Source organism: Rissa tridactyla, chromosome 7 (assembly GCF_028500815.1).
Source record: "Rissa tridactyla isolate bRisTri1 chromosome 7, bRisTri1.patW.cur.20221130, whole genome shotgun sequence".
Lineage (NCBI taxonomy): Eukaryota > Metazoa > Chordata > Aves > Charadriiformes > Laridae > Rissa > Rissa tridactyla.
In genome coordinates, this window is record NC_071472.1 from 18494683 (window position 1) to 18505729 (window position 11047).

General features: G+C 63.2%; 1 protein-coding gene across 1 annotated transcript; it reads right to left on the reverse strand.

Annotated features, from left to right (window-relative positions):
• Positions 1–1894: 1894 nt before the first annotated feature.
• Positions 1895–5596, reverse strand: LOC128912355 (gap junction gamma-1 protein-like). Its single transcript, XM_054208107.1, is given in 4 exon segments — positions 1895–1902; positions 2032–2155; positions 2157–3240; positions 5494–5596. Coding segments are annotated over 3 exon segments (1191 nt in total). The 5' UTR covers positions 3216–3240; positions 5494–5596.
• Positions 5597–11047: the final 5451 nt, after the last annotated feature.

An 11047-nucleotide genomic window follows, 5' to 3' on the forward strand; every position in this document is an offset into this window, starting at 1 on the left:
CAGGCACAGCCTGGGGCAGAGGTACCGACCCCCTGCCAAAGCCAGCCCGCTGTCTGCAACCAGCTCAGCCCCCTGTTTCTCCCCACCCGCTCCCCCCCAAGCAATTTTTACCCTCCCCCCAAAAAAGGACTGGGGTCCTGCTCCTGCTGCGGAGTGCCACAGCCTCCCCGTGCTCCCCGGCACGGCCAGGCTGCCGCGGCAGGGACCGGGATGTGCCAGGGCGAGCCTGTGCCAGGACCTCGCACCGGTGGCAGGGCTGGTGGCACGCACAGCGCTGCAAGCGAGCCCTCTCCCGGCGGCACAGTCTGTTGGAAAGCTTAACGGGATGAGTGAAATAAAGATGTTCCTTTTACCAAAACAGCCTGGAAACGCCAGCTTCCACCGGAGGCAGCCACAGAGGTGGCACACAGTGGAATGCGAGCTCCTCGGGGGCTTTTGGCCAGAGGAGGGAGTGGACAGGCGAGTGCTGCAAGAGGGGTCTGGCCGCAACCTGGGGTCTCAGAGAGGGGACTGGGGTGCCTTGGCCAAAGCCAGGGCATGGCGTGGCTGGGTTTGATCTGGCCCTGGGGCAGGGGAGCGTGGGGCAGCATCCCTTCTGCTCCCGGTTGCAGTGGGATGGGGAGGCGTGGGGGCGGCAGTGGGATGGGGAGGCATGGGGAAGCCCCTCACAGGGCCCCTCGCTGAGGACGGGACCACGTAGGAATGCGGCCGCAGCAATCCTGCTCCGCCAGGCAGACGGAGGAGGTCCCGCATGGCCGGAACGACTGAGTCACCCCGGGCCGAGCGGGGAGGACCCAGGGCAAGCCGGCAGCGCTGCCCGCCCCAGCCCAGCTGGGCAGGATTCCCTTCCCACCCCTTCCTCCCGAAGGACCGGATGCAGCAGTTCAGTACAAAACGTCTCCAGCCTTTACTAATATAGATATTTAAAAAAAAAAAAAAAAGAAAAAAAAAGAAGGAAAAAAAAAACAGAGTGACAATCATTTCTGAGTACAAAACAACACTACAAAAATCCCCGCGTGACCCAGGGTGAGATGATGAGAAATGCCCCGCTGGCTCCCGGCCGAGCCTGGCTCGGGGTGCCGTGTCCCCCCCGCCATGGGACCAGGGCCTGGCCCCCACACAGGGGGTCCCGGCCCCACGGCCAGAGTGGGAGGGGATGGGATTTGGTCCAAGGGCGGCTGGCCAGGAGTGGAGGCGGCGAGAAGGACAGCCCCTGCCCTCTGCACAGACATTTCCCAGCAGGACAGCCCCACGCATCGCACACCCCCTGCCAGGACGCTGCGCAGGACGGCCCCCCCGGCACCTTCCAGCACTGGCACCGCCAGGAACCCCTCCCTCCCGTCCGGTCCCCGCTGTCCCCTCCACCTCAAGTGCAATGCCAGCCCAGCACCGCGCCCCATGGTTCAGCCCGGCCAGCCGGACCCCCAGGCTCGGCTCCCCGAAACCCCCATGTCACGGGGGCAATATCGGCATCGCCTGTTGGCTTGGTGGCCAGCGCAGCAGTGGATGGCAGTGGGCACGGGAGGGCAAAGGGAGGTGTGCGGAGAAGATGCTGCAGGAAACGGGTGCGGGAGGAGGAAAAGGGGGTGAAACGGGAGATGGGGGGGGGCGCAGGCCCAGAGCAGGGACCGAGAGCAGAGTATAAAAATGCCAGGGTGCACACGCTGACGAGTGTATAAAAACGTACAAAAATAAGATATTCCCTTTTCAAAAATTAAGTAGGAATGTCCCCCAAGGCCCCCATCCCTGCCGCTGCCCACCAGGGCAGGGCTGCCCGGCCAGCCCCACCGGGCAGATGTGTGGCACCCTCCGTCCCGTGCCCCTGGCAGGCTGCCTGTCCCGCGGTGGTGGCGGCAGCCACTCCGGCAGACACCGCCATCATCACTGGTGGCACTCACAGCCCTGCGGGGAGCAAGAAGCAGGTTAGCACCCGCCGCAGGGGGAATAGCATCCCCTCCCCAGGGGCACCGATGGTCAACCCCCCTGTACCCCCACCCCGGTCAGCCGGACCGGTCCCCCTCCCTGTCTCACCCGTGGTCCTGTCGCAGGTGGCCGTCCCCTTCTCATGTGCGAGGTTGAGGCGGTTCTGCTCAGCGGCGATGCCATTGGCCTCAGGGCTGCTGCTGCGGGCAGGGCTGGGGGGGCGCGGGGGGGGGCTGGAGGTGGAAGGCCACCTCCAGGTGCTCCTGGGCCAGCCGCAGGTGCTCCCGCAGACGGTCCAGCTCGTGCGCCGGGGGAGCCCCGGCCAGGGCGAAGCGACCCGCCACTGCCGCCTGGGCCAGGCTCTCCCGGTAGTCCAGCTTGCCATCAGGCAGCGGGGCTCGCGGTGGCTCCTTCTTCAGCGAGTGGTAGGTGGGGGGTGCGCCGGGGGCTTTCTTGGGGTACTGCGGCGCGGGGCTGCCGCCGGCCGGGAGCGGGGGGCCGTCGGACTGGCTCAGGGCATCGCGGATGCGCCCCACGCCGAGGTGCACGAGCTCGCAGAGGTTGAGGAAGAGGCAGAGCCCGCTGACGGCGTACATGATGAGGAGGAAGATGGTCTTCTCGGTGGGGCGGGAGACGAAGCAGTCGACAATGTGCGGGCAGGGGCTGCGGCTGCAGACATAGGAGGCGCTCACCTCGAAGCGGTACAGCAGGTACTGCCCAAAGAGAAACGCCATCTCCAGCAGCGAGCGGCACAGCAGGTGCAGGACGTAGGCGCGCATCAGCCCGTCCTGCTTGATGCGGCGCCGGCCGTCGTGCTTCTCTCCGCCCTCCGGGCTCTTCTCCTTCTCCACCTCGATCTCCTCAAAGATCATGGGGTCTTCTTCGTTATCATCCTCTGCCTCCTCGTAGTCCCGCCCGGCTCCCCGGCGCACTACCGGCATGCGTGCCCGCTGGGCTGCTGGTGCCCGTCGCCGTGAGGACTCGGGCATGCGGGCTATGCGGTGCATGGCGAAGCCCAGGTAGAGGACCGACGGCGTCGCCACCATGATGATCTGGAAGATCCAGAAGCGGACGTGGGAGAGCGGAGCGAAGGCGTCGTAGCAGACATTCTCGCAGCCGGGCTGCTGCGTGTTGCAGACGAATTTGCTCTGCTCGTCGTAGTAGATGGACTCGCCCCCCACGGCTGTCAGCACGATGCGGAAGACGATGAGGACGGTCAGCCAGATCTTGCCGACGAAGGTTGAGTGGTTGTTGATCTCCTCCAGGAGCCGCGTCAGGAAACTCCAGCTCATCCTGGCCAGGCAGTTGGCTCAAACCCTGCGGGGAAGGGACACGCAAACAGGCACTGAGTAAAACAGCACAAGCCTCACTGGGACCCCCCAAACCACCAGCTGCCACCCCCGTTCTGCCACTCTACCTCTCCTGGCACTGACGGCCCCTCTCTTACCCACAGATCCACAAATACAGCCCTGTGCGGGGTGGCCATCTCCCCAGAAAGACATCCCCTGCCCAGTGCCTCCTCCCCACGCTCCCATCCGCATCCTGCTCCCACCCCGCCACCAGCCAGGTGGGTGGAGGGAACCCGGGGAAAGGCTGGGACATCCCCGTTCCCCCAGGACGCATCTGGGGCAAGAGTCAGCACAGCCAGGGTAAACATGGCAGCACGGGGCAGCACCAGCTGGGGACTGTGAGGGGACAGGAAGGGGCCAGAACCGCCCTGTTCTGTCCCCAGTGTTCCCCAATGCAGCACCCATTTGCCACCTGGTCTTGGGCAGGTCCCCAATCAGTGCCGCACCCTGTGTCAGCACCCACACCCTCCCACGGGGGGCCGCAGGCCCTCCATGGCAGCCCCTCTGGCCCGCTGCCACTGCTAGCCCTGAGCCCTGGCCGAGGGGGGTCCCCTGAGGGGCATCTCCCCCACCACATGCCCACAAGCCAGGTCCTCCGCACCCCACAGAGCTCTTCCTCTAGGGCCAGCAGAGATACAGCATCGCTCTGCCCCAGCAAACCTCCATGCTGCACCCTCCCTCCTGCAGGACCCCCACCCTCCCAGTCCTTACAAGCCCCCAAAGCCCGCGGTGGCCAGCGCTCAGCGCACCCCACAGCAAGAGCTGGCGGGGGGAGAGGAGGAGAGCAATGGCGAGGGGCCGCGTGAGGCGGACAAGGAATTGCACAAAGTCCTGGCCAAGCAGCTGACACCGGAGGTCAGGGAGGAAATTGTGAGGACCACGCCACAGCTCCAGGCCAAAGGAGAAGACACAAGAGGAGACACCCCACCACCACCCCTGGTTTCGGCAGCTTGCACATGAGCTGATGCAAGGTCAGCAGGTGTCAGGGCTGCCTGAGTGAGCAGAGGGGACATCTCCCCACAGAGCCCTCAGCTTCCCCTACACCTCGCCTGCTCTCTGGCCAGCTCTGTCCCATCACCTCTGGCCAGGGCACGTCCCTGCGGACGATGGCTCCGGCTGCACTCACGCCACTATTGTCCAGAATAAGAGGATCTTTTTGGCTCAGCTCAGCCTGCTTCCTGAGCAACCTCGCCTCAACAGAAAAGCCAGCACAAGCACCCTTGCAGGGGACACGCTCTCACTGACAGCCTGGTGCTCGGCAGAGCCTGCTGAGCTGCGGGAGGTGGCACAGGCTGGCACCAAGGACCCAAACCCAGTCCATCAGGGCCACCATCCTCCTGTGGTCGAGCACCTTGCGAGGTCTCACTGCTGCCCGGTCTCCCCAGTGCGAGGTCCTCATCTCCACCACCCCACTGGAAGACGAGTGCTTTGTGTCCCCCTTTAGCCCTCACCTGGGGCAGGGGACAAGGTGAGGGCACCAGGCAGGAGGGCAGCCCCGGGAGGTGGCAAGCCCAGGGAAAGCAAAGGCACACACGTGGGCACTGCCATGGTGGCCAAGGACGGGTGACACAGGGACAGACCTCAGCGTGGGTCTGGAGCTGGGGTGGGCACAGTCGGGGCAGCACAGAGCTCCCCACACCCCTTGCCCCCGCCTGGGACAGGGTCCCCCCGGGCAGGCAGCCAGAGCCCAGCTCTCTGCCGAGGGCGACAAGCCGCCCGCCGACTCCCGGCCACGCCGTGAGTCAGGATCAGCACCATGTGCCTCGGCTGGGCCCTACACCTACAGCCCCGGCCCCACCGACCCCCGCAGCCTGGGCCCCCCGGCCCCCTCTGGCCCAGCCCGTCCTGCCCAGGGACCTCAATCTCCCCAGCCCACATCAGGGTCCCCCTGCGCCACAGCCCACCCGGGGCTCGCCAGCCCCTGCCCGCACGGAGACCTCCGTCCCGCTGACCCCGGCCAGCCCCCGCTGGGTCCCTGCCAGCCTGGCGACCCGCCCCCCCCGCCCCCAGCCCCGGCCTCCCCGGGGTCCCCAGCCCCGCTGATTCCAGCCCACCGCGGGGAATCCCGGCCCCCGCGATCCCCCTTGCCCGCGGCCCCCAGCCCACGCCCGGGGCTCCCGCCCCGCCGCCCCCAGTCCTCCCGGCGTACCGGTACCGGCGCCTGCCCCAGCCCCCCGGCCCCGCGCCCTCCCGCAGCACCCCTCTCGCCGGCCCCACTCACGGCAGGCCGGGACGAGCGGCTCCCGCCGGCGGCGGCGGACAAAGCGGTGGGGCGGCGCGCGGCCGCCTCCCGCCGAACAAAGGGGCCCGGGGCCGCCCCGCCCCGCGCACCGCCCGCCCCGCACCGCACCGCCCGCCGGTGCGCGCCCACCGCCCCGCAACGACCCACCGGCCGCGGCGCTTGGCGCGGTGCTGCTGTCCTGTCCCGTCCCGTCCGGACTCGTCCCGTCCCGCTCCCTCCCGGCCGGTCCCGGGCCCGCCGGGTGAGTCAGCCGCCGGGCGGGGCGGGGCGCTGCCGCCCCCGGTCCCGGCCCCGGTCCCGGTCCCGGTCCCGGCCCGGAAGGCCGCGCAGGGCTGCGGGCGGGGTCCGGCCCCTGCCCGGCCGCAGGGGGAGAGGAGGGAGCCAGCGCCCTGGCCATGAGACTCACCTGGACAACGACCCTGACAGCAAATTGTTCCTCTCCCGGTGAGGAGAAAGGGAGAGGATGGAAGAACCGGGTAGCACCGGCAGGCAGGTGGCCACAGGCATGGTGTGAACATGGAGCAAAATTCTCACCTGTGTGGTGGCGATGCGCTTCAAATCTTTTGAAGCCTGTGCCGCATCTCCTGCCCCCGGCCAGGTCCCTGAGCAGGGCTGGGGCTGAGCACCTGGCACCTCCAGGTGTGCCCTTGGAGAGTCACCGCTGCTCTTCCTGGGCAATAGCATCGCTGCCCCAAGGCCAGAGCAATGGAGTGATGGCTTTGAGTCACCACTCCGGAGCCACGGGTCGTGGCCACTCACTTTCTGCACTGCTAAAATTGGCTCTGGGGTTTTTTGTCAGGGCCGAGTCCCCTCACTGGGCCAACCATACCTGTGACATCCTGGGCAGAGCACCTCATCCTTGTGCCCTTGCATGGGGATGGGGAGGGATGCCGGGCTGCCTTGTGCAACCCAAATATCCAAGGGGAAGCTGGTGTCTGCGTAAGCTGGTTCTTCCCACTGAAACACATGCTTCCTCCTCCAGGAGGGTTTCCACCAGCCGGCACGGGTGGGTACGGCCCCTCTGCCCACCCCCTGCGGGCAGCGCCGGGGGCAAGGAGCAGGGTGTGAAGCGTGGCTGCCACATCCGGTGTGGGTTTTTGGTTATTCTGGGCTCACTGAGTAATGGCAGCCCTGACATTTTCCCTGACGCTTCCTTAAGTCAGCAAGAGCCACCACGGCGCTGCCCCAGCACCCACACAGCCTGGTGCTCTCATGTGGGAGGGCAACTGGAGCCCCCCAGAGCGGTGTGCTGCACCCCGACATGGGTGTGTGCACGGGGGAAGTAGGAAAGGGCCCCACTTCAGGGTCTCTTGCCCAATCCTTCTCCCCTGCCCATGGATGGGTCCTTCCCAGGTGACGGCTTCAGCCCCACGGAGGGAGAGCTGCAGCAGAAGGAAGGGGATTTGACCTGGCTATGAATAAACACTTTCTGTTGAATCCCGCCCCCACGCACGCAAACTGCGTCGTTAACATTTCTGGAAGGGGAAATGGCTGTTGCAGATCCAGCAACGGATGCTCTGGGAGCAATCCCTGGGCACCCCCTCCATCCCAGGCCAGGAGCAACAGGCGGAGGCATATTCAGGGAGACAGCAAGCCAAGCACAGAAACTTGGGCTTTTGGAAGGATGCAGGGAAGTTTCCAGGGCAGGGAGGGAGCCTGGGGCTGCAGCCGGGTGACACCCACAGTGCGGTACAGAGAGGTGGGAGCAGAGCAGGAGGCTGTTGGCACAAGGACCTCATCCCGGAGGGCTGGGGAGGGCCAGCAGCACACAGCCAGCTGTTGAACCTCCAGCTCTTGCCAGGCGGTTAAAGCTGCTTGGGGGCTTCTTTCTCCACAGTCACCGCTAGTTTTCAAGTTCTCCCAGGTCTTGCCTCCAGCCTGGTTTCAGCCCCAGGCAGCTGAGCAGTTTGCCAGCGACCTACATGACCCTTTGACTCTGGTACTTGGCGCATTAAGAACAAGCCCCCACAGCAGCCTCGCGTTAAACCGCAGAGCGTGACCCACTGGGGCGCTGCAAACCGAGGCCGTTGCACCCAGAACGAAGCCGCTTGTTGGGCTGGAGCCAGGTACAGCCGCGGCAGCATTTTTGTGCAGCACAAGCCAGCCCACGCCTGGGCTGCAGGGCAGAGCTTGCCTTGGGAGGCCAAACACAGATCCTGGTGTTGGACAACCCCATGGACAGGCATTACTGTGCTTGTCAGCATCTGGCCAGCGGTGTCAGAGCCCCCCCCTGTTTCCCCAAACACGGTGCCCTGCGTGTCCCTGGGCTCTACCCTCATTTTGAGCTTGCAACACCCGAGCGCCTGAAGAGGCATCACCCTTTGTGCCTGGGGCAGAGGGCAAACCCACAACAGCCGGGAAAGGAAGGTGGCGGGCGAAGGGTGTTGCCCACCCTCATCCCTTCCCCGCATCAGCTGAGGCTGACGGAGCCTGGGCCCATCGTGGGCAGGAAGGATGTGCAAGACCAGCAGCTTTGCGGGGTCTGCCTCAGAGACGAGCTTCGCAGAGGAAACAGGAGCACCGTCACCAGCCACAAAGCAGGATCAGCCCCAAACCGCTACGCCTGTGGGACAGAGGGCAGAGCTGGAGCAAGCATGTGGAGCACGGCAGGGTAGCTGCACGGCCTGGCGAGAGCGAGGGGAGACAGTATTCGAGGAGATATGGCTGAGGGGGAGCATTAAGTGCAGGGATAAGGAGAATATCTACTTCTGGGACAAACGCTACAGCCGCAGCACCGCGATGGAGGCAGCCTCAGGGACTCCACCACCAGACCTTGCCTCAGCTGCCAGACACGGGGTGCCAGGGAGGGTGCTGGGGCCAGTCTGGCTCTCGATAGCAGCCTTAGTTCCTGCTCTAATCGATAGGGCAGGACGGGTTGGGCCCTGCCATGACTGTCTCTGCTTCCGGGGACGGTGGCAGCATGGCAGATGGTGGGGCCGTGGGCGCCCCAGGCGTGTTTGCTGCGGGGCGGCGTGGATCCTGCCCGGCTGGTGCTCAGCAGCAGGATGGGGAAGGGGCGAGGAAGGGGTGAGCTGCTGCCTCCACCCTCCCCGAGGTGGGCCGCAGTGGGGCAGGGCTGCAGGTGGGCAGGGTGAGTCCTCAGCAGCAAACACACTCTTCCCAGATCAAACAACTCGTGTGGCACTGGGACAGGGAGCAGACGGCTCCATTAGGGACTGTTTGTCCTGATACAGGACAGCTCCACAATTAGCTTAATAACCGTCTGATAACAGGCAGAGGCACGCTCTGTCACAGGAGCACAAAGGGCAATGACCAGCCCCTGTAACAGAAGGCAAGAGAAGGCTGAGATGGCTCCAAAATGAAGTCCCCTTCCCTTTTCCCCCTGCTCGATTACGCAGCACAGTGGGGGGGCACATGGCACCACTGCCCCTGCTCTCCTCCCTCCTGCCAGGGTCTCCTTCCCAGTTCCCAGCTACCGACTTCTGCCGGTCCCACGTGTGGCACTCAAGCCCAGCGTGTGCTCGCTGCTCTTCCCCTGCCAGCCAAGCTGGATGGCAGCCCAAAGGGAAGGGGCTTACACAGCCCTGGGCCATCGCTCTGTAAGTTGGGTAAGGAGCGTTGGCACACGCAGGAGGGGTGAAGCTGGCCAGGCAGGTCCGCCAGCTGCGGGGAATGCATGCCCTTTGCTGCTACATCTCCAGTCCCCTCGAGATGAGGCCAGCAGGGATATTCTGCTCAAAGTAAATGACCAGTCCCTCCAGTCACCCAGTCTGATTAGAAACAAGGCTTCGTTAGGTAGACATAGGGCAAGGGGGCTGACAGCTAAACCCCTGGCTACATATGCTCAACACAATACTGCTTTAGAGGGCAGAGACACAGAGTAGGGAGCACTGAAATAGCCAAACTCATGGCTGAGGCATCATTTTCATCGATGAGTTGAACAAAGTAAGACAGGGCTGGTATGTGCCTGTGGAAAGGCAGTGCTGGCTTCAGGCTTATGGCAACAGCCAGCCTGAAGCCTGAGGCCACAGCTGCCTGCAGCCTGTCTCCAGGGCCCTGTGGCTGTTCCAGGCCTGGGCATCCCTGCAGCTACACACACACATACACCTTGAGAAGAGCCTGCTCCAGGCAGATACAGCAGGGAAATGCTGAGATTCAGACCAGCCTTGCTCTGTGCTAGCAGCTGAGCACTGGAACCAAGCACATCCAGAAAAGGAGAGGGGAAAGAAGGGGAAAATCAAGAGTGTCTACAAGCACAGCCGGGGGATTGCATGGTCAGGGTTATGACAGGCAGAAGACATCTGCAGTTAATTCAAAGATACCACACCTTTCCGCAAACCCTGGATTTCCTACGCAACCCCTGTTCCTGCACAGCCATCAGCCGGGGCTGCCTGCAGTGCGGGAGCAAAGGAGCACGTGGGGGAAGCCCTTGCACACACCCAGCTGATGCAATGCCACCAGTTAATCCTATCACTATGCCTAGCGCGAGCAGCTCCACAGCAAAGCGTTCACGATCACAAATAAACCACAAAGGGGTTAATTTGGTAGCAACCAGGACAAAACCCTAAGGGAAAACAAAGCAAGTGTTTCATGAAGAGGCAAGAGACAGGTTGTGGCAGCCATGTGAGCTTCCCTGTCTGTGGCTGGAGGAATGCAGAAGAGCAGGGAGCTGTTAGCGGGACCAAGAGGCTAGTGCTGAGCTGAGGGCACAGACCCACAGAGACAAGGCAAGGAGCAGAAGCAAATGAGTAGCCACTTTTGCAGTAAAATCTGGGAAGAGCTTGAGAAGAGCTATGGCCAGGCACACCGCTGAAACATTTGGTTTGGGCAGTTCACACTTTGTCAGGCCCCTCAACACATTCCCAGGCACAGGCATGGCAGAGCAAGTGTGCAGCTCGATTAACGTGGAAAAAGCAAGCTCCAGGGATGGGCTTTCTCACAGGATCAGCTTACGCCAAAGAGACATCAATGAGCTGGTCCAATAACTCCAATTTTGCCTCTTGCCCTTTGTGAAAAACACAGCTATAGAAGATGAAGACAGCAGTCACACAAGCTCCGTAAATGGCAAGATGAAGACAGAAAAGCCTTACTGGTCTTTACAGCTCAGCTCTCTCAGACTCCTTCCCCCGGACAAAGTGCTAGGTGCTGGCAGCGCTTCCACTGAGCTCATTCCCACTTGCGGTCTGAGATCGCTCCAAAGGAACAGAGAGCAGCAGCCATATGCCCGTTTAGGAAGAGGGGAGAAAGTGGAATGCATTGTGACATCTGCCTCAAGACAGTATAGATCTTGTCAATCAAGCCTATAGAAGGCTAGATAAAAATATCAGCCACCGCAGGCCTTCAGCATCTCAACTGCTGGAAGTGACAGGAGAAAGTCTAATCCTACAGCAATTCCAAGAAGGCATCCAACAGTGCACTGCGAGGTGGCCTTCAGGCCGCTACAAAGTATGGAAACTGAACTTCCCACACTCCTAAGGCTGTGAGGATGGCACAGCTGGGTTTAAGCAGGGAGAAAAACTTTATCTCACCTGCCCAGGTGAGACTAGAAGAGTGGGATGCTGCGGGACTCAGC